The following is a 22,215-nucleotide window of genomic DNA, read 5'->3' on the forward strand; positions in this document are numbered from 1 at the left end:
CCGGGTCTCCTGCATTGCAGGCAAAGTCTACCAAAGAATTCTATGAGGTTTTCAATTTTTCCTAGACAGCTCTAGAAGGGTTTAAGAGCATCCGCTATTACCACAATCTCAATCACAAACCTGTGAAATTACCAGCATAATGAATTTCCACTGCCTTTCTATTCTGTGCTATTGCTACAGGGAATTCACTCAGGATAGAATTCTTTTCCAAAAGCAAGATGCAACAAACTCTCTGCTTCAAGGACAACTTACACTCCAATCACAACACCCCTTCCCCAAGACCGATACCTAGCTGGCAGTTAGAATCTCGGAGGCAGGACTCAAAAGGTCATCCCCATGGCCTCGCAACGCTCAGATCCTGACCCCCAAACTCCACCTTCCAGGCCCTTCGCCCCTGTGCGTTCTCAACGGAATGCTCAGCTCAATGTGGCGGGGAGGTGGGAGTGGGGGTGGGGGAATCGGGGGCGGGGTTCTCCATCCTGGGGGAGGTAGCCCTTACTTTGGTGTTAGCGAGCGACACCCTGGCCGGGTAGATGTCGGAGTGGGACCAAGTGGAGGAGAGCTCTGGGGTCCCTGCCAGGTCTGGTGTTCGGAAAGCTTAGACCACAGACAGCACCGCCGGCCCGGCGCAGATTCCAAAGACAGCCCGGAGAGGAACCCTCGCTGCGCGCTGCAGCAACCAGAGGAAAGGTTCGGGAGGTCAGGCCAGGCTCCCGTCCACTGGCGGGGCGGGGCGGGGGCCGGAGGCGGCCGCGGGTGAAGCCCGGATGCTGGGGGCTAGCACACAATGGGCCGGAGCGCACGGCAGGGCGCGCAGCCAACGCGCCGCCGCACCACGTGGGCCGCAAAGCGCGCAGGGGCCACCAGAGGCCCGTCGGCCCAGGCCGGGCGCGGCGCGGCGTACGTGCGCGCACGCGCGCGTGCGTGCGTGCGATTTGCGATCAGGCGGCGCGGCGGACAGCCCCGGCGGCGGGGCGGGGGGAGTTATATTGCGGGGTCCTTCCTCGCTCACCCTGGTTCCTCTCGGAGCGGAGACGGCAAATGGCGGACTTCGATACCTACGACGATCGGGCCTACAGCAGCTTCGGCGGCGGCAGGGGGTGAGGCGGGCGTGCGCGGGCCCCGGCCGGGCGCGGGAGGCGGACGGGAGTCGGAGGTGGCGAGGTGGCGGGTGGGGGGGCTGGCCCCTGGGCGGCGGCCTTCCCGCGCTCACACCAGGGGCGGCGAGCCGTAGGGGCCCGGCTGGGCCGGCGGAGGCCTCGTAGAGGCGCCTGGAGGACCCGGGCCTGGAAATGGCGCGCTTGGGGAGGGTGCGGCGGCGGTTAGGCTCCCAGGGGCTTGCTCGCGGGACAGACCCCTCCTTGTGTCTCCTCCGCCGCCCGCGACGTGTCTTTCCTCTTCCTCGGCCGCAGGGCCGGGCTGCCGCGGCGCTGAGGGCCCGGGACGACGGGCTCCCGCTTCCAGCCCCATCCCCCAGGACGGCAGGGCCAGCGCGGGGCTCTGCTGCAGAGCGGGGGTGGGGGCCCGCTACCTGCCCGGCCCCAGCCCGGGTCCCGGCCGCCCCTTCCTGTTGTCAGCCTGCGCTGCAAGTGTGTTTGGCCATGAGACCAGCGGTCTGTGTCGGGTCGGAAGGCCGAGAGAGAGGTGATTCTCTTCCGTTTTCGGGTGAGGCTGGGATTTGGCAGCTGGAGCCCAAGAAGACCAACCAAAACAAACACACCGTAGCATTTTCCTTTTATCCTTCCTTAGATCAGAGTGCCTTACTAACAAGTGCTACGTGCTTACTGGCAGATATATGTTATGACCTGGAGAAGGAATCGCATTTAGCTTCCTTCTGATTCTGGTCATACACAAGCTATATGTGCACCTTGTTTAAAAGAAAAATCCTTGTCTAGTGAATTAAAAGCTTATAATGCTTAATTCCAGGGACCTGCTCTGCATTTTTTCTTTTTTTTTCTGCACGAGTAACCTCGTACAGAATTTAGGAGATGGGCTATGAACATCTTTCTGTTTGTCAAGGGCACACTTTGCCTTTGTGTGATTTGCAGAAAGGATTACTTTCCCAGGAAAACACCACAATAGTACCTACTGAGGTGTCCAGTCTCCTGAGTTTCAATCCCAAAAGTATCTTTGGTGAAGAAGGACCTTTTAATACCTCGGTTTTGGAATGGCTCAAATAAAAGCTTGTTTGGGTGCGTGAGTGCACCAAGTACCATTCATGACTGTAGAACATGGAAGTTGGGGGAGGTGGAGCCACCTGTTATTTCAAAGAATACTTTATTTGCTAATAAAAAAGAAATAGATGTTGGATTACATGTACAATTACTGCCTTTGGGGTAGGTTTCTACACATCAAATTTGTAGTTAAGTCATCTTGAAATTTAATGACCAGTATTTTTTTTTTCTCCTAGTTTCAAAAAACATTTGGAAGAACCCAGGAAAACTCTTTAAGATTAAGACAGATCCAGGGAATTTTAGTTGGTTTGAGACTACAGTGTTAGTTGTAGTATACAAGACCTGGGGATTTTTTTTTTTTAATTCTTGGCTTTTGACAAATGTACCAGATGTTCTGGTGACTTGAGGTGTTAGTCTTCCTGTGTGTATCAAGTTTTGACAGTTGGGCTGCCTTGAATAACAAGTTGATCAAAAGTAAAATTCTCGTTTAAGATGCTTTTTATCAGAATATCAGAAAAGACAAAAGACAGTGTTAGCCATTTGCCCAGATGTACTCCAGAAACTGATATGAGAGAGTAGCAGTTGGCCCCATACATTTCCTAAGCTTTTTAACAAAAAATCCTTTTGCTATTAAGCATCTTCTACAAATGACCTTGGAATTTTCCACTTGACTTCATCTTTATATAAAATACATAGGAGATATTGCTCAGGTAGCTAAAAAGTAGTTTTAAAAAACCTGTTGGTGAATTTGTGTGTTATCTTAGGCAGTGTCTGGAGTGGGTCCAAAAACTTCACGGAGGACCAGACATGTAGTGGTATGATCTGTGCCAAAACTTTCTTGTTCCAGATGGTTAATGTTAACTTCATCAGGTCTGAAGTTATCAGTTATTGGGATCTTTGACATTTAACAAAATGATAGGATCAGATGATCATCTTCAGTGATCGAGTTATGTTCACATCAGTACTTGTCTCAGGGCTTCCTGAGTGGCTCAGCGGTAAAGAATCCGCCTGCCAACGCAGGAGCCACAGGTTCCACCCCTAGGTTCAGAAGATCCTCTGGTGAAGAAAGTGGCAACGCACTCTGATATTCTTGTCTGGAAAATTCCATGGACAGAGGAGCCTGACGGGCTACAGTCCTTGGGGTTGCAAAGAGACACGACTGAGCATGCGTGCACAGTACACGTCTCAGTGCTGTTTATGTCAGATGCGATGCTTCACCATTATGGGTGATCACCACCTGTGGAACGGTCCTGTGTTGTTTCATGCTTGTTTCTTTTTTTTTTTTTTAATGCTCCACCTTTTTTTTTTTTTTGGCTTCACCCTGTGTCGTGAATCTTTGTAGCTCCCCTAGCAGGTATCAGCCCACGCTCCCTGCAGTGGGAGCGCAGTCTTAACCACTGGACTGCAGGTATCAGCCCATGCTGCCTGCAGTGGGAGCGCAGTCTTAACCACTGGACTGCCAGGGAGGTCTGTGTTTGGCGCTTTTGTAAAGCACCTTGTCCCTAGTCTGGGCTTCCCTCATAGCTCAGTTGGTAAAGAAAACGCTTGCAATGCAGGAGACCCTGGTTCAATTCCTTGGTTGGAAAGATCCGCTGGAGAAGAGATAGGCTACCCACTCCAGGATTCTTGGGCTTCCTTTAATGGCTCAGCTGGTAAAGAATCCGCCTGCGATGCAGGAGACCTGGGTTTGATCCCTGAGTTGGGAAGATCCCCTGGAGAAGGAAAAGGCTACCCACTCCAGTATTCTGGCCTAGAGAATTCCATGGACTGTACAGTCTGTGGAGTCACAAAGAGTTGGACGCAACTGAGCAACTTTCACTCACTTGTCTCATCTAAAACACCTCAGGTAAGATGTCTTAACTCTGTACTCAACTTGGGTCACAGGTGAAAGGGATGGCAGGTTTGTCAAAATCTAAAAACTTGGGTTTTAATAATTATTATACATTCCCTGTAAGTGTATTTTGTAGTTGTGTGTAATAACCAGTACGGTTGTCAGGAAGCAGTGTTGAACAACTGCTTTATTTCCCCAGCCTCTGAAGGCCTGTTCCCAGGAGCAGAGGGGAGAACCAGGGACGGCACTGTCGCTCAGAAATCGAGTCAAAACAGAATTCCAAATTATCAGTTGATTGTACCAGATCTTGAGTGTATTTTTGTGTTGCACTTTGCTAACTTACCTTTCTGAGGATCTGATTTTTCATTTGCCTTTGGCAATAAAGTGCCATTGACACTAATTTTACATTTCTAACTACAAAAGGTCTTTTGAGTGCTGAACCTAAAAGGAGCATCAATCCTGAGAATTAGATTGGAACTTAGAATTAGCAAGAATTGATATTGCTGGAATGGTACCTGCTAAAGATGAATTAAACTACAAAGTTAAATATTGTTTATTAAGTCTAGTGGGGGGAGGTTAGAATTCTGATCTTTGAGTCTTATAGGACTTAAGCTTGGCATCTGTGTCTAAATGTCTACGTTTATTTTAAGTCTTATAATGTAGAAGAAAGTGTATGAAAGCTGACTGACTAGTTTCACTGACAGGATCTGTAAAGGTGTTGAAAGGCATATTGTGAAAACCTATCAAATGGCAAATTGTTTAGGTTTATTGTCATCCTGCTCTCCCCTCCTTAGTCTCCCGGTGCTTGATCCCAAGTCATTGTTCTCTTCAAATACTTGGTTTTACCAAGAGGTCTTTGAAATGTCAGAGATGTTCGGGCAGAAGCCATGGCATTAGAATGAGTCAGACAAGAGCTCCAGTGTTCTCTCAGCTGTGTATTAGCTGTGTGGTCTAGACGAGTCCCTTAGCCTCTCTAAGCCGCATTTTCCCCGCATGTGGGGTAGAAGCTCCTCTGTAGAGCTGCTGGAATATTAAATGAGAGGCTAAACTGCAGCACGGTGTCTGGAACATAAATGCTTAACAATCGGTAGCTGTTGATTTAGAATTTTTTACTTCTTAAAATATTTCCTTTGGAGTTAGTAAGAATGGGGAAGTTTCTATTGAGAGTTAGCTGGAATGAGTTATTGTTTTCCTGGGTATATTTCTAAAGCCAATTAAGGGAATGCTATTCATTTTATAGGCATAAAACATTTATAATAAGCATATATAAGTATCATAAATTAGTGTTAAGTAATTTGTTCTTGTACATTATTGGTTTGTAACAGTTCATGTTGGACTATTAAAATGCTTCTGAGATTTCTTAAAAAAAATTCTTAAGTACTTTTAAAATTTATATTTCTATTTGAAATTACCCTTGGTGTTCTAGAAAGACTTCACACAGAATCAAGACATCTTCCCAGAAACTTGGAACGTACAAAGCAGAATGTTTGGCTGAGAGGGTCAGGGCATCGGGGAGTCAGTCCTGGATCAGATCCAGCTTCGCCTGGAAACAGGAGAGTGTTGGGCAGGAGAGCCTGCTGCCTCTTTGCCTTTCCATCGTTTGTACAGGTGGTAAGACTTGCACACTCAGGGCGCAAGTGACCAGCTGATTTTGATGGCACTTCATAGCTGTGATGTCTAAGTTGTGTTTGTGAATCATTGAATATCCTTGGATTTTTTAAGTTTGCCAAGCATACCATAGTTTTTTTTAATGTTCTTGAAAGGACCCTCAGGATGTGTTCAAGTATATTGATACTCTGTTGAAAACATGGCACCTCCACTGTGCTCCAGCACAGGGTAGATGGAGCTGGTGATCCCCCTTGCTCCACATGCTATTCTTCTATAACTGAAATAATCAGTTGCATTTTTGGAGGGCACCCCCTAATTTTTTTTGGCCAAGCCCCACAGCCTGTGGGATGGTAGTTCCCTGACCAGGAGTTGACCCTGGGCCCTCGGCAGTGAAGGTGCAGAGTCATAACCAGTGGACCACCAAGGAATTCCCTGGGGCCTTTTGAATCCCTAGCTTAGTAGGAGACAGCTGGTTTCTCATAGCTGCTTCTGTATTCACTCTTAAGGCAGGTGGCTTGACATTCATGAAGGGAGAAAATCCAGCCTTAAACAGATAAACAGTTGGAAGTGGGAGGATTGTTTTAATGGACTTTTTAGATAATTGTAGGTACTCTTAATTTTTAACTACCAAAGCTTGCCAGGTGGTAATTTCCATAAAGGTTAACTGTAACAGTCAACATCTCTTACATTAAAATCCATATAGATTTGTCTTAACGTTTTGAGTGTGTCTTTTACCTGTGCATTTTTGTGGTAACGCGATGTATTGGTCCTTTGGAAAATACCAGTTCACTGAGTTATGCAGAGCTTCCAGAGCTTCCAAAAGCTGACATCTCACTCTAAGTGTCAAAAATCGGGTTCATCAGTGTCACCGTCAGTTTCATCAGAGAAATTTCAGGAATTGGGAGACTGTCAAGCATATGTTGATAGATTCAAGTTTTCTAAACTTCTGGGTTTTGCTTGAAAGCCTGCGTTTTGTCATTGGCAGCAGATAGTATTGTTGGTTTCCTGAAAGGGACAAGACTCGCTTCATTTACATGAAAGTGCCGGACACCCCAGTCTGGACCACAGTTGGTTAGTTCTTTCAAGTAAAAGTGTTGTTCCATGAAATGAAGAGCTGATTCAGCTTGTAACTTACTCACAGGAGTGTTTTTCCTCAAGCTAACCACGTACTTCTGTAAGCAGCAGAGTGCTTCATTCCCATTTGGTAACAGGATATTTTAAAAATGGGTCAGTATTTAATAAAGTTAATCATTTTGACCACTTTATCAACAAACATTCTTTGCTAAAGATGGCTTTTTATTTTTTGTCTGAACCACTCGTGGGATCTTAACTTAGTTACTCGACCAGGGTTTGAACCCAGGCCCTTGGAAGTTAGCGCATGCAGTCCTGACCACTGGACTGCCAGGGAATTCCTCCCTCCCCTTTTTTCCCCTATTTTTTAATTTAAATATTAAAAAAAAACTTTTACAATGCTGTGTTGGTTCCGCCATACAGCAGTGCAAATCAGCACATTTAAACGTACCCCTCCTCCCTCTCCCCTCCCCCAGCCCCTCCCTCCACCGGCACAGCGCCAGCCTGGGCTCCCCGTGCCGCACACAGCCTCTCACCAGCTCTCTGTCCTACACCTGATAGTGTGCGTATGTTGATGCTTCCCCATTCGTCCCACACTCTCCCTCCCCTGTGTCTATGTCCACAAGTTCCGTTCTCTATATCTGCGTCTCTATTCCTTCCCTGCAAGTAGGTTGTGGTACATACATACAATGGAATAGTATTCAGCCATTAAAAAAAGAACACATTTGAGTCCGTTCTAGTGAAGTGGATGAACCTAGAACCTGTTACACACAGTGAAGTCAGAAAGAGGAAAACAAATATATTAATGCATATATATGGACTCTAGACAAATGGTATTTGATGAACCGTTTTCTTTTTTTAAATACTGCAAGTGCATGAGTAATGGTGCGGTGTGGTGCCCTGTCTTGATTTACGTGATGGCCAACAGCATGATCTGTGGAGGTCTCTGCACTCTTTGACTCAACAGGACTACTACAGCTGGTTAGCCCACGGAACTCTTAAATGGAAGAAAGGTTTTCCTCTGGAGAGACAGAGCCAGAACCAAATAAAGGATGGTTTAATGTTCTTTTAGGGGCCATCTGAAAATCTAAATGAGTACCTATCTTGGTGAAAGAGGTTACTTGCAATCCTAAAGTAGTTGGCAGGCTTGTGGCTTCATTCCTTCTACCCTGATAAGTAGCAGATACTGTTGCAGTTTTGGAGATAAAGCAGTGAACAAGAGTTCCCGCCTCAGAAGGTTGCAGTTCCCTGCACTGCTTTTTGTATCTTTCAGATGTGACTGAATTAGGAAGCTCCCATTCACAGCAGAGAGAGCCCCTTGAAATAGGGCTCGTTGAAGAACTCACCCCAGACACTGCCCCCCACACCACCCCCAGTGTTCACCAGAAACTTGGAGAGGCTTTCATGCACATCCTGTAGTAATGATAGTTGTCAGGATAAAGGGATTTAATTTTGGGTGCTAACTAAAGGCTCTGGGAAATCCATACACTTAGAGAAAGGTCTGCTTGGGAGTGCAGTGTCTTCAGTTGGTCCATGGGCTTGTTTTTTAAAACCTAAGCTAAAATTGAAATGTCATGTGACATCTTGGATGGGATCCTGGGACGTGAAAATGACAGACAGTAGGTGAGAGCTAAGAAAACCTGAATAAACTGAGCTTTAGTTAGTAAATGTGTTGATGTTGGTTCAGTGATTGTAATCAGTGTGTCTTACTAATGTAAGATGTTAATAGGTAAGGGGGCTGGTAAGATGTTAATGAAATGAGGGGCTGGCTTTTGACAGCCTTACCTTTTTTGCTTATTGTCTCGAAACGAAGTAAATTACACATTTTGACCTTCTTTGCACGCTCAGAGGATTTTGTCTTTGTTGCTTCCTTGCATTTTATTCTCAGAAAGGCAGTCTTACTGGGGTTTATATAGGATCTAGGAAGAGTGCCTCATGGCACGTGATATATGCTAGTGTTTGTGGGCGGCACGTGAACAACCAAAGCTGTTGATGAGCCCTGGAAGCACTGGAGGCAGAGGAGGCCCGATGCTCCAGGTGGCCCAGAGGCTGACACCCAGGCCAGGGCACCTTGTCACTGGTCCTAAATGGCAGCAACGAGACCTACATTCTGCATAGTGGTTTTTGTTCGTTTTTGGTTGTGCTGGGTCTTCACCGCTGCACCTAGGCTTTGTCTAGTTGTGGCGAGTGGGGCTGCTCTGCAGTTGCAGTGGGTGAGCTTGTGCAGTGGCTTCTCTCGCTGCGGAGCGCGGGCTCGGGGGCATGTGGACTCGGTAGTTGCAGCGCACGGGCTTAGTTGCTCCACAGCATGTGGAATCTGGCCGGACCAGGGATCGGACCGTGTCCCCTGCGTCGATTGACACGCGGGTTCCTATCCTGGCCCCACCAGGGAGGTCCTGCTTAGTTTCTGATTCACTTAGAAGTCTTTCCCAGAAATAACAGCATGTGTCCTTCATTATTGATTATCTTACATACTTTGGAAGCAAATCTTGAGCGCTTAGTTTTGTTTCATCCACTTACTGCTTGTAATCCCCGTCCCATTTATCTCTTCTCTTCTCTTTTCTTACAGTCACCCTTCCTCCAGTCACCTCTCACTCCTCTTTATCTTTGCTTATTCACATTATCATTTTGAGTTCAGTGTTTCGTCTGCTGTCTGGAAAATAGAGTTAAAGTGGCTTTTGCTCCACGCTGCAGAGATGGTGCTCATTACTGTCTCCTGAATTTTCCGTCATCTTTTACGTGGGATGTGACTTCTTCTTTGTAGATACCTGGACCTCCTTAGCTGAATTATCAGCTCCTTGCTAGTAGGAACTTAGGTTTAGGTTTGTGCCTAAGGAACTTTGTGACTTAGGAACTGAGTCTTAGGTTTGTGCCCTTAATATGGTGCTCTGTATTTAATAGACATTCAGATACTCTGTTGACTTGAGTGAAGAAATGTGACCACTATAGGATTTTGGTCACACATGGAGTTGAAAGTTGGCTTTCTGAAGTGACTGAGGGTGTAATTATTACTTTAAAACTTTCATATATATATATATATATAAAATCAATAGGCTGTCCCTGTCGGCAGCAGGCATGAATGGGCAGGACCCTTGCTCGATGGGGGCTGGTGATGGGGCCTGGGAGCGCAGCACAGACCTTCAGCTCAGTCTGTCTCTGAATTGCAGCTTCGCCTCGTCTGTTGCCTGTTTTTTGTCCACAGCTGCTAGTCAGGCTGCTTCTGCGTGAGCAGCGTATCCCGCAGGGTGTTTAATCTACCCATAACACTTCAGAATTGTTATTAAACTTTTATAAAGCAGTCAGTCTTGTGAAGTATTTTTATGGTCAGTCTCAAGCTCCTCTATAATATAAAAATTTGAATATTTGTAAAATAACAGATACAAAAACGGAGGTACAGGGGTGGTTTAGAAAAGGTCCTTCACCAGGCTAAGGTGCCAGATGAGTCTTCTGTGTTTTAACCCATTTTAGAAAGTGCTTTCGTGTAACATAGCTTATTTGGAGTAATAGTCCCCTCTAAACTTAAAAGTCTCTCCTAAGAATTCTAGCTCAAAGGCTTTCTGACATGTGACTCTTTGATTGGTTGATGACACGTGTATCGTTTTATTACTTGCATGCGTTTGCTCGGGTTTGTCTCAAGTTGCTGGCACACTGTAGGCTCTTGGTAGAGTGAATACACTGAAATCTGTCCGGCTCCAGTCCCGTTGCGCTGTAGTGTCTTCAGTGAACAACTCAGTGAGAAGCTAAAAACCACTCAAGTCCTGTAGAGCCGAGGGCATCAGGTAGGACAGTATTTAGGACTGCCTCTGTAATTTCTTGAAAAAATCTACAGTGTTAAACCACTGGCAGTTGCGTGAGGCTGGGGTGAAACGAGAGAGTTCAAGGGTCTGAGTTCTGAGTTTGCTCTTTCCACAGCTCCTGCTCTTAAAGTACTGCTTGCCTGTTCTTCAGTCTTCATCTTCCCAAAGCCAGAGCTGGCTTCTGATCATCCTGCGTTCTTGCTAGACGCGATCCTTATCAAGGCTCAGGTGGCTTTCTGCACTCAGTCAGAGGCCGGTTCACCCTGTCTCTTCCGTCCTCTGTCCAGCACCCCACAGAAGTTCCCACATGCCCTTTTAGCAAGTCTTTCTCCCTCCCGTGTTCTTGGTTCATTAAAGGTACCCTGCCAAAGTTACCATTCTTTCATCCTCACCTTCTCGTTGATTTTTTTTTTAAGATCATTCTAGCCCTTTGCCTTTTTATGTATCTGTGTAAGTATATACACAAGCATGTTCGTATGCATTTACAGTTATTTTTGTTTTATTTGTGCTATTCAGACATAAGCTACTTGAGGGCAAGGGGCTGTTTTCCACCAGGTGTTACTTTAAATGTTTTAAATTACAGTTGGTTCTCTGTTTTGACAATTTTCCGAGTGTTTGTACTCTTTTTATACATTCAGTACCCAGTCCCAAGGAGTATCTTCCTGAAAATATTTTAGGTTTTATGGTTATTGAAATGCAAAATAAGCCACATTCACTTGTAAGTCTATTTTTCTCTTATTCAAGTGTTGTCTTAAAGGTATTTATTATCAAACATTTGAGGTATCTGGAATTCATGTCAGGCAAGTTGTGGAATTTCTGTCGTGATATTTCTAGCACTGTGTGAATTTTAAAGTTACTTTCCAAGACTTGGTATTAATATTATACCCTGCAGAAGAAAGAGAAGGTTGACTTTGGGCAGACCTTTGACTCATGTGAGGAGACTCATTTGCTTTAAGTGTCTCTTAAAAGTAGCACCTCCCTCTTTTAAATTTTTTTCCTCTAAACCTTTTATTTTGAAATCTTTCAGGTCTCCAGTAAAGTTGAAAGAACATGAGACAGTGGACCGTAGTAGAGTCGCAAGTTTCACAGCTGTTTTGTCTTTATGCATTCATGTGCACACACGACATTTGTGCCAGACTCCCTGAAAATAAGTGGCTGTCCTGACTCTTCATTCCTAAGTAGTGTGTCTTCCTGAGAACAGAGGCATCCTGCTAACTGTAGTACCAGTTATCACTCCTAAGAGATTTAATGCTGACAGTAATACTTACACACGCCAGTTTCACATTTCTCCACCTGCTTTTTCTTTTCCGGCTGTTTGTTCTAGGATCCAAAGATCATACGTAGCACTGGTTGTCATTGCGTTAGTCTCCCTGCCTTAAAGAAGTCTTTCATTACTTTTATGCATTTGAGGAGTCTGTGCCCTTTTACAGAGGGCATGTCGTTTAAGTTTGTCCCGTTACTGGAGATACTAAGTTCAGTTACCTGTTTACAGTGGCAACTGAGCCTTGCCTGAATCAGTTAGTACTGTGTTGGTGTGGTTTTCTAATTACATGATTCCTCCTGCATTTTTTAGCTGACATCATTATTAATGTAAAGAAGAGCTCCCCTGCCTTCCATTAATTTTAGCAGACCAGTGTAGGTTCAGAGCAGAATTGGTGAGAAAGTCCCGCGTTCCCCTGCCCCCTGCCCGCCCCCACTGTGGACGTCTGCGTCGCAGCAGCGCAGCTGCTCCGGTCAGCGAGCCTGCACTGACGGCTCATCACCCAGTGTCTGCAGTTGGCAATAGGGTTCCCTCCTGACGGTGTGCGTTCCATTCCGTGGGCTTTTGCAAATGTGCAGTGGCCCCGTTTACTTTTAAATTGCCTGTAAAGCATTGTAGCTCTCCGCTGCGGGTGGCCTGGTGGTGTCATGTACTCTGCACATGCGCACGGTGCATAAGCAGCGTGTGCAGCGAGCACGTGTGTGGTTTCTCAGGAATTCACTGTCTTTCTTCGTATTGACAGTTTTCCAAATAAAGCTTAGAAAAATTGAGTAACTCCTCCAGGTGAGTATTGGTAGAGCTGGGATTTAAACCACTACCTCTCACATTAGCAATGATGGGATGGAGTCAAGGTCCTGCCACTTGTAAGCTCTGTGAAAGGGAAAGTCGCTCAGTCGTGTCCGACTCTTTGCGACCCCATGGACTGTAGCCTGCCAGGCTCATCTGTCCATGGGATTTTCCAGGCAAGAATACTGGAGTGGGTTGCCATCCCCTTCTCCAGGAGATCTTCCCAACCCAGGGATCAAACCCAGGTCTCCCGCATTGCAGGCGGATTCTTTACTGACCGAGCCACCATGGACAAGTTAACGCTTTTTGTCTCAGCTGAGGAAATTGCATTGAGGCTTAAGTGAATTAGTCATATGCACATATATTTGAGGACCCAGTGAGGTAGTGCGTGGCAGAGTGGAGAGTATGTATGTACATAGTACTTGCTACACAAAAATCTGTATGAGAGCATATTATCCATCATCAGACAATAGCAAGAGACAGTTGTATTGTGAATGAGTTAAACTTCAGCTTCAGGACAGTAAGTTGGACAGTTCATTTCTGTATGTGTTAGTATTACTGGGTGTGAGGGAGGGCATTGGCTTAGGTTCTATTCTTCCTTTCTTATTTAGGGAATAGGAGAACCCCTTTTCTGTAGGAGGATGTTCTGTTTGGATTTGATCCTCTAGGGAAATCTGTGTTTACACAGATTGTGTATTTCTGGACATTTTTGTCATCCAAAAATAGGCATATTTTCCATAAATGAATTTTGGAATTCTTTGTCATTTCAGGACAATGTACATGGTGGTGTGCTGAGTGAGAGGCATTTTCCTTGGCCTCTGGGGCAGGAATGCTCGGGCAAACTTGAATCCTGTCTTTTTCTCCCTCCCAGGTCCCGTGGCAGTGCTGGTGGCCATGGTTCCCGCAGCCAGAAGGAGCTGCCCACAGAGCCCCCCTACACAGCATATGTAGGTAATCTGCCTTTTAACACAGTTCAGGGCGACATAGACGCCATCTTTAAGGATCTCAGCATAAGGAGTGTACGGCTAGTCAGAGACAAAGACACAGACAAATTTAAAGGTGAGTTCAGGGCATTTTTACTGGGTTGTTGTAAGGGGGAGAGAGGGTCTAACGCAGAGGGCTGTAATTATGAAAGTGTTTGGAACATTTGCCTGGTCCAGGTAGTTGAAATAAACATAGCCCTTTAACTCATAGGTCTTCAGTTCTACGTGGCAGGGAGGGGAGGTATTTATAATCTAGTTTGTAGAAAATGTGACACATGCCGAAGTAAATCTGGAGTGTGCCTAGCCTGTGTAGCAGTTCTGTCTCTGCCAGAGAAGGAGTTCCCAGGAACGAAATGAAGAAATGGAACCCGGGGCTTCTCAGGTGTGCATCACTTTGGCTGACTCGTGCACCTGGGGCTGGTTTTCCTGTGATCTGGTTTATTATGAAGTCCAAAGAGTAACCTGGTACTTGTCACTCTACATTTGTGACTTCAGCGCATGTGTTTGAGGAAGTGATGGGGTCAGATTTCAGATCAAGTTAGTGTCTGTGGATTAGTCTCTTTAGGGCTCTTGAGCAGAGAAGGACTAAGAATGGGGAATCAAATGGCATTGGCGTCTAGCTGAATGAAGGGAGGTGTGCCTGCATTTAAGTGCTTGATGCAGGGTCCAAGGGCATTTGGTTTGCTTTATTGACCCAGAAATGCACCCATGAAGAGCGCAGAGAGGCTGTGGCAGGGTGGGGGCTGTGCCCGAAGCAGCGGTGTGCTTGGCAGAGTGCTTCTGTATTTTTGTCGTTCTGAAAGCTTTCTCACCTAAGAACCTAGACCCTTTTCATTGTAAGTGATCAAATAATGAAAACCCGTGTACCCGTTAAGCTTGTGGAAGTAAGTCACACTGCGAGGAAGCATTAAGAATTCAAATATAAGGTACAAATACGTGGGTGAATGGTCATTACCGAGGCATTTAGAATGCAGTTTCTCATTTGCTGTGGACATGACCATAAAAAATGATTCCCACTAGGTTTTCTTCCTGCTACTTGGTTTGCATTCAGCCTATTTGGGAACATTTTATCTGAGGGGAATACAAATGTGGGGGTGAAGCCAGCCTCAGGGCCGAGCCAGCAGCAGCAGGTTTTAAGAGTTTGTCTCATACAAGGGCATCTTCGGCAGCTCTAGTGTGAGGCAAGTGTGCGCTCTAGAGGGACCAGGCGGCTGTTGCCTGTTTGAGTTTGGAAGTGGTTTTCTCGGTTCCTCTGAACATTGAATCCACGTGGGAGAGGCATGGATACGGAGGTGCAGGCCGAGCTGGGGATGGGGGGCTCTCCAGCCATTCTTTGTGTGAGCAGATGGTGAACAGGAGAAGTTAGGACGCAGGCTGTCGCGCTTGCCGTCCTAGTGGGGTTTGAGGGTGACTTGTGATCATACAGGAGGGGGAGGGGAGGGTGGTAATACAGGGTGCAGTGTGAGCACAGGGGGCAGTGGGGAGAGGGCTCTTAACCCAGATTTAACCCAGGGGGCAGGGAAAGGGCATGGACCAGAGTGTGGCAAGTAGAAGGAAAGGCTTATTCAGAGGTTTAAGCGGGGAGAGAAGGGTGTGTGGTTTCCTCTGCCAGGAGTGTCCTGTTTACAGGCCCGTGTCAGAATCTAGCATCAAGGACTCCGGTTGTCAATAAAGCACCCAGACTAGCTGTCTTTAATTAGCCTCCTGAAGAGCATGTGCTTGTTGCTGAGGGTGTATTTTTCAGCTTTGTAAAACAGATTTTATACCAACTACCTGAGCGGTAAGTAATAGGCACCTTCAATGTAGTATTCCTTCAAAGTGTGTTTAGTATCCAGTTTGAAATCTGTGTCTTCAAGCCCCGTTAGATGTGTTCAGAAGTTAGAAGTCATTCAGAGGTCAAAACTAACAGCTCTTCAATGATCCAGGCAAGGTTTTAATATTATGGTTAGAAGGTAAAGCTTTATAAAAATAGCTACTATTTCATTGCCTGTTTGGTTAGCACTTTCTGATAGAATATAATTAAGAGGAAGGACTTCCAGGCAAATTCTATTTATTAGAAAGTAAAACATGCTCTTTCAGGTTGTGCACGTCTGAGGCCGTCTAGGTGAAACAGAAGTGGTAGTTGTGATGTAGGGAAGGGTACAGACAGGGTCCCGCCGTGTCTTTAACCTAGAGTCCTGGAGGAAGTCAGGGTTTGTTTTCTCTTACAGGATTCTGCTATGTAGAATTTGATGAAGTGGATTCCCTTAAGGAAGCCTTGACATACGATGGTGCAGTAAGTATATTTGGGTCTTCTCTGTGGTGATAGTCGCTGGATTTTGTCTTGCCAGTACTTACCATATTTTCCCCTTATTAGCTCTTGGGTGACCGGTCACTCCGTGTGGACATTGCAGAAGGCAGAAAACAAGATAAAGGCGGCTTTGGCTTCAGGAAAGGTGGACCAGATGACAGAGGTGATTGGTTCTTATACAACTGAACATAAAAGTTGCTGTATGCCCACTGATTACAAGTCTTGTAGGTTATAGTAGACCTCTTATCTCGTGGGTCTGATTAGGTATTTATGAGCTTTTGAAAACGTGTAAAATCTTATAAAGAATGGATGATGCTTCTGCAAGCCTGGGTTTTTTTCTTCTTCCTTTTGGCAGCAAAAAACTTCTCTAAAATTTCAGTGAGGTTCCCATCACATGAGCTATACGTCTTCCAATGAATTGCCCCATGTTTGTGCAGCAAGGTAATGATCAACCTCAACGTTACCTTTTTTGTGTATTCTCAGGAATGGGCGGCTCTTGAGAGTCTCGTGGTAGGTGGGATTTCCGGTGTCAGTATTTAAAGTGTCCCCACTTACCCTTTTTGGTGGCCTTGCTGCCGTTGTATGGTTCTTGTGAGTAGCCCGCCTGGCCGGACTGCTGCCTTCAATCCTCTCACAAAAGAAACTTTCCTGAAAGGTGCCCAGGCACGCATCAAGCCTCTATTAGAGCCTCTGTTTTGGGGTAGGACTTCAACGACTCTACTGGAGCCCAAGTTGAACTGATCCACCTTGTTTTGTTACCATTTCTTTGCTCTTACACATGCCTGTATCTTACACTGAGTCTTTCCCCTTGATGGGGTCTAGTGTGTACGGCACGAATAGGGTAGTGTTATGTCTAGAAGTAGTGTGGAGGTTCTAGAAGCTTACAGAAAGCCTCATACTAATGGTTCCTGGTGGCTCCCTCCTAGATGGTAACAAGTAGTCCTGTTGACCTCTTTGTTTCTTAAAGGTGGACATAGTCCACTTGATGATTGCTTTTCTTAACTCAGCGAAGCAGACTTGTGGGCACCTCCTTGTGTCAATCCGTGAGGTCAGTTTGCATGCCAGGCTTTGAAGAGTTGATGTTCTAAACATTTCTCATCTCTCTCTTTTTTTTTTTAATGATGAAAGTAGTTAATATTTGGTCAAAATGTCCATTGTAACCATAAGGTAGAAAATGAAACACAGGTCTGTTTTCTTTCCTGTAAACTGGAGATCCTCTGCACTGGCCACCTTGTTAGAGGAGAGCATTAGTGCCTCCCTGCAACCCTATCATCCCCCTCAGAGCAAAACTCGATAGAAGGTGACTGCCAGGTATGGGAAGAACTGGTCTTGGGAGTCAATTTCTTAAAGAATTTATTTCCAGTACTGCTTTAGCTAAACAGATGGCTACTTATATCTCTTGAATGATTTAATTACCCCAGATCCTATAGCCAGTCAGAAACGAGCTTATTCACAGAAGTACAGCATAACCCAGTAGACCTGTAGTTTTATGTGTAAGCTCGTTTCTGATTGAAAAGTGCAGCAAAGTCATCTCAGAGCCACCTCAGGGGTAGTTAGTGACTCAGTGAATGGTGGCCCCCATCTGCCAGTTCTGCATTCCCTGGTACTGAAGAAATGGCACAGCGAGTTCCCAGCTCTGAAGGTTACCAGAGGAACCAACACCTTTCTACTGTTCACTTAGCTTGGGTTTTTGTAACTCTGAAGCAAAACATACAGTGAATGTAGCCAGAGAAAGTACCTTGAGACCAGCCGGTGTAGACTGTACTGTATCTAGAACCAGCAGTGCCCAGGCGGTGGCGTACAGCCTGTGCAGGTTATCTCTATAGGTAGACCTCTCTGACTCTTTAATGATGTCTGTTTTTGACACATGCTCTTGTTAAAAAGAAAAAAAAATTCAAGCAATACAAAAAATAGAAGAAAGCAATTAAGGTCCCTGTCAACCAGAAATAGACAGTATGTTAAACTCAACTTTGTAAAGAAAGCTCAGAAGTTTCTCATGGGTAGTGTGCCTCCTAGAGATCTGTCGTCAGACTTGATGGAAAGATGGCTGTTAATGTCAGACCAGGCTTATGTAACAAGAGATCTTGAAGCGAGGTGGTCGTTAACGCCAACGTACACTGGCTTGTTTTCTCTCCCCTGCTGTGCTTTGTCTCGTGGTCCTGGACGGGGTAGCGATAGCAGTTGTGTTTATGTGCCTTGTCTGTATGGCTGTGCGCCTATTTGTTTTATGCTAAACTCCGAAGCAAAAATTAATCTCATTTAAGGGGAATTTACTGTCATACTTAGTGAGGAAAGGTACACTCGACAGTTTCGTTTGGGGGAAATGTCAGGTTAATTGTTTGAGTACTGATTAAGTTGGTTAATGAATGGTGAATGCTCTGGTTGTTAAAAGTGATTTCACAAAGAACCTTAGACTTGATTGTATGCGTCCAGATTAGGTTTCCCCCAGAGCAGTGCTCCTGCTGGTCTAAGTCTTGTTACAGTTGTTTTTCATTACTTGTTTTGTTCAAAATGGAATTGTTCAAACAAGTAGTCTCTGAACTGAGTTTCAGATAACTTCATCAACTTAGAGATTCCTTGCTACCTTACCGTTCACGGTAGTTGGTTGTCTGTATTCACAATGTTGGGTTGTTGCAAACACCCAGGTAGCGGATCCTGAGCCATTGTTCCTGGGGAAATACTCGCCATGGTGAGGCTCAGGCCTGTGAGCCTTTGGTCATGTTTTTGTCAACCAGTCGATACATCACCCTGTTTAATATATATGCAGTTGATCGGTTAATGGTGAACTCCAGGTGCTGCCTGAGAAAGGCTTCTCTGACCAGGCGCGCCCAGCCTTCTTGGTGTTCGGAGCACTGGGAGCACGTCACTGCGATGTTCACCCACAAAGAGCGCAGAAGAGCAGAAAGCGCAGCGCTAACTGGGCTGTGAAGAGGGCGCTCGTTTGTGTGAGCCGAGGCTTGTTGGTAACTTGATTGGAGTACACGTGTCAGGTGGCAGGCCTGTCCCTGCCCCGTGCGTGTCAGAATGACGGCAGAAGGCCCCAGGTATTGATTTCGGGATTACAGATCAGTTTTAGTGAGTAGACAGATTTGCAAACATGAAATCTGTGAATAAGGGGGACCGACTTCCTCAAGCTCAGGATCCTTCTTCAAGGATAAGTTCCTACAAAGCTTTGAGCAGTGACACCATCCTTGGAGTGAATAAAAGTAGTCACCTTCAGGAGCTTAAACAGAGAGGGCAAGCGCATTTGTTTAATTATGTCTTAAATTTTTATTGAAAGCTAAAGGTTGTACTGTTAAAAGGTTATCTTAAAACAATTCGTCCCCCTCCCCAATGACTTTAAGTTAAATACAAAATAAAGTAAGGCTTAAGGTTCTTAAAAGTCCATTGAGAAAATGGTTTTCACACTGATGACAATTGCAGCTTACTCTAATTTTAAGTAAGATGCGATTTACTTATTTTAGCGGATGCACAAAGGTTTGGGGGGGGGGAGCCCTTTGCAGCTGTAAGAGGTGTGGGTTGGATGTGCGGTTCCTGCTCTCTGACTCCCTCTTTGGGAAGGGAGTGGGCCTGATGACAGCTTTGTTTACACACGGGTGGTTTGCTTTTAGAATGATCCACACCTGAATGGCAGCAGAAACTGGAAAAAAGGGAGTGGTCACCCAGAGGTGACTTGGTGTTTTTATTTTGTCTTCACATCTAGCTGTGTGTGTGTGTGTGATTTTGCATTCTAAATTGTTACTTCTAAATTTCAGGTTTATCTTTTTTTTTCTTAACAACTATAGATGATAATCAAAAACAATAAAATGTGCTTTGAGGAGTTTTGTTTTAAGCCTTATTAGGATATAGTCTTACTGGCTTTCCCTGCAAACTTAAGAATTTAAACAGCTCCTTTCATTTTTCTCTCCTAAAATTCTTTTTCTTTTTAATCTTCTATGATTCAAAAAGTGTCAGTGTTGAAATTGCCCAGCAGATTAACATTTGAACCCGTTTTAAGTGCACTTGATCTCGGAAAAATTTCTGATGCTGGACACACTAAAGAATTTTAAATGGAGCGCAAACAGTTCACACAGCTGTATAATCAGCTTTGAGGCGGGAGTATAAAAAATCCTTTGTGGTTCTCTTCCTTCCACAGGTTTCAGGGATGACTTCTTAGGAGGCCGGGGAGGGAGTCGCCCAGGTGACCGGCGAACAGGCCCCCCGATGGGAAGTCGCTTCAGAGATGGCCCTCCCCTTCGAGGGCCCAATATGGACTTCAGAGAACCCACAGAAGGTACGACGGCGGCGTGTAATCGGGTGGCAGGAGGGCGCCTTCTCATGACGCCTCGGTAAACCGCGCTGTGTTTCCTCCCCGCAGAGGAACGAGCACAGAGACCACGGCTCCAGCTTAAACCTCGAACAGTCGCAACGCCCCTCAATCAAGTAGCCAACCCCAACTCTGCCATCTTCGGGGGAGCCAGGCCCAGAGAGGAAGTCGTTCACAAGGAGCAAGAATGAGCTTGCGGTGGGGAGGGAATGGGGTGTGGGGGGCGTTAGAGCGAGACCACAGCCTGGCTGGCCCCCCGGACCGGCAGTCCTGCAGTTACCATTCCTGCGCCTGACCTTTGTCCTCCTTTCTTACAACGGAAACACAGAGCTTGTGAGTGCATGTCAGCAGTTAACAAGTGGTTTTTAGTACATTCTTGGCTTTGCTGTATCTACCTAGTGCCCGTTTTGTGCTTTTTTTCCCCCTGCCACTCCTTTCCCCTTTTCCTTCTGTCCTTTTCCCTTCTCGCTCCTTGTCTCCTTCTAGCACACAAGTTTCTCTAGAGGGGCAGAGGCGGCCGCCGTGCGGGAGTTCTCTGGGTTGAAGTGCTGCTTCATTTCTCTCCATTGCTTTTGCCTTTTACTTCTGCCACACCGGCCTTTTCCTTTGCCTTTTCTCAGTGCTTCTCTTCTGACCTGCATGTCGAGTTCTGTATTGCTGTGGCTTCCAAGGAAGAAAGCAAGTCCCACGTTGGATAGCCCCTTGTTTTTAGTCAGCTGTGATCAACAGACAGCCTTTGGGACACCTTGCTTTCAAAACAAGGATAAAGTATTTGTTGATCTCTGCAGATTCCTTCCTATAACTATTTATAGGTAGTCCTGACTCCACTACCCGCTTCCCAAATGGGCTGTTCACGCGGAAGAGGCTCACGTTTCACACAGCAGAACCCGAGAGAATGGTGTGAACTGTCGGTGGGGAGTGCATGCAGGAGGCAGACTGAGTGCCCTGCTGTGCTCACCTGTGCTTATCACTCTTCTAGCATCGTGTCCACGCTGGTCTCCCTCGGGAACCAGCTGTGTCAGAGGCCCCTCTGTGGCTGGATGTCTAGCTTGCTCCGCCAGGCACAGCGGTGCTTTGGGGGCCGCAGGGGGCGGCGCTGTGCTGGGCTCACCCCGTGCGGACACGGCTTCCTCTTGGGCCCCCACGGTGTGTCCGGTCTCCCTCTCTGGGCTTCGCTGTCCCCCAGTGTTAGGTCACAGTGAGAGCCTGTGCTTCCCACTGCCCCTTAATTTTGGAATGAAAATGGGCCTAGGATCTGGCACTTTACTCTCTCACTTGATGAATTGAGAATTTGACTATGCAGATCTGTCAGGTAACAGGGAGGTGGCCCAAGGTCACCAGGTCTCAGCTTCAGGACGTCACTCCCACATAGAGTGTTCAGCTCTCACCCAGGGCCGGGCAGCTAGGCAGCAGCTTTTGAGCTCAGACACCTATGTGTGAACACATTTTTCAGCACCTGAGTCCCAGTTCATCCCACTGGGAGCAGTCCGGGCTCGGCTAGAGCCCCGGAAAAGAGAGACCCTCACCAGCAAGACTGGAGGGCCGGGGCAGCCGGGCCTGGGCGGCGCGCTTAGGAGACAGCTCCTCGTTAGCTGCCGCCCTCGGCTTCTCCCTGTCCCCAGGTCTCAGCAATTCACAGAACTCTGCCTCCTGTCCTTCCTTCCACCTGTCATCTTTGCTTCTGAGATAAGAACCATTTGTGTAACACCAATACTTACCTAAAGAAAGACATGCATTATGTGGTTGTAATCAAACCTGATGCTTTCAGATGACCTACTTACATCTCCAATGTGGAAAAGATTAAGAACAAAACAAATTCATCTAAACTTCTGGGCAATCCAGTTGACTTTTAAATGTAAGAATGGAATTCCAAACACTTAACACATTCAGCTATATGACAGAAAGTAAATCTATGGATATGGTATTTTGTGAATGATCTTTTAAATAAAAGAAAACCTTACGTAATATTTAATGCTTGTCTTTATTTTTTTGAGTTGTTTTTTAGCTGCTCATAAAATTAACAATTTTATATTTGAAAAGTCATGTCCAAATTTAGTAGGATGTCCTATTCAGTGGGCAAAGCCTCTTGCTTTCAGAAGTTACAAGAT

General features: G+C 46.0%; 1 protein-coding gene and 1 non-coding gene across 3 annotated transcripts; both read left to right on the plus strand.

Annotated features, from left to right (window-relative positions):
* Positions 1-772: 772 nt before the first annotated feature.
* Positions 773-22,079, plus strand: EIF4H (eukaryotic translation initiation factor 4H). Of its 2 annotated transcripts, XM_027528308.1 has the most exons (6): positions 871-1,100; positions 13,400-13,587; positions 15,722-15,786; positions 15,868-15,964; positions 19,937-20,074; positions 20,159-22,079. In XM_027528308.1, exons 1-6 carry the CDS (start codon positions 1,042-1,044, stop codon positions 20,296-20,298), a joined length of 687 nt encoding a protein of 228 aa, XP_027384109.1. In that variant the 5' UTR covers positions 871-1,041; the 3' UTR covers positions 20,299-22,079. The 2 variants fall into 2 exon arrangements, with proteins under 2 accessions (XP_027384110.1, XP_027384109.1); XM_027528309.1 differs by lacking the exons at positions 13,400-13,587; positions 15,722-15,786; positions 15,868-15,964 and having other exon boundaries at positions 773-1,100.
* LOC113884057 lies at positions 14,457-14,579 on the plus strand. Its single transcript, XR_003508806.1, has one exon. It is a non-coding gene; the product is annotated as a small nucleolar RNA SNORA32 (small nucleolar RNA).
* Positions 22,080-22,215: the final 136 nt, after the last annotated feature.

Source organism: Bos indicus x Bos taurus, chromosome 25 (assembly GCF_003369695.1).
Source record: "Bos indicus x Bos taurus breed Angus x Brahman F1 hybrid chromosome 25, Bos_hybrid_MaternalHap_v2.0, whole genome shotgun sequence".
In the NCBI taxonomy this organism is placed as follows: Eukaryota; Metazoa; Chordata; class Mammalia; order Artiodactyla; family Bovidae; genus Bos; species Bos indicus x Bos taurus.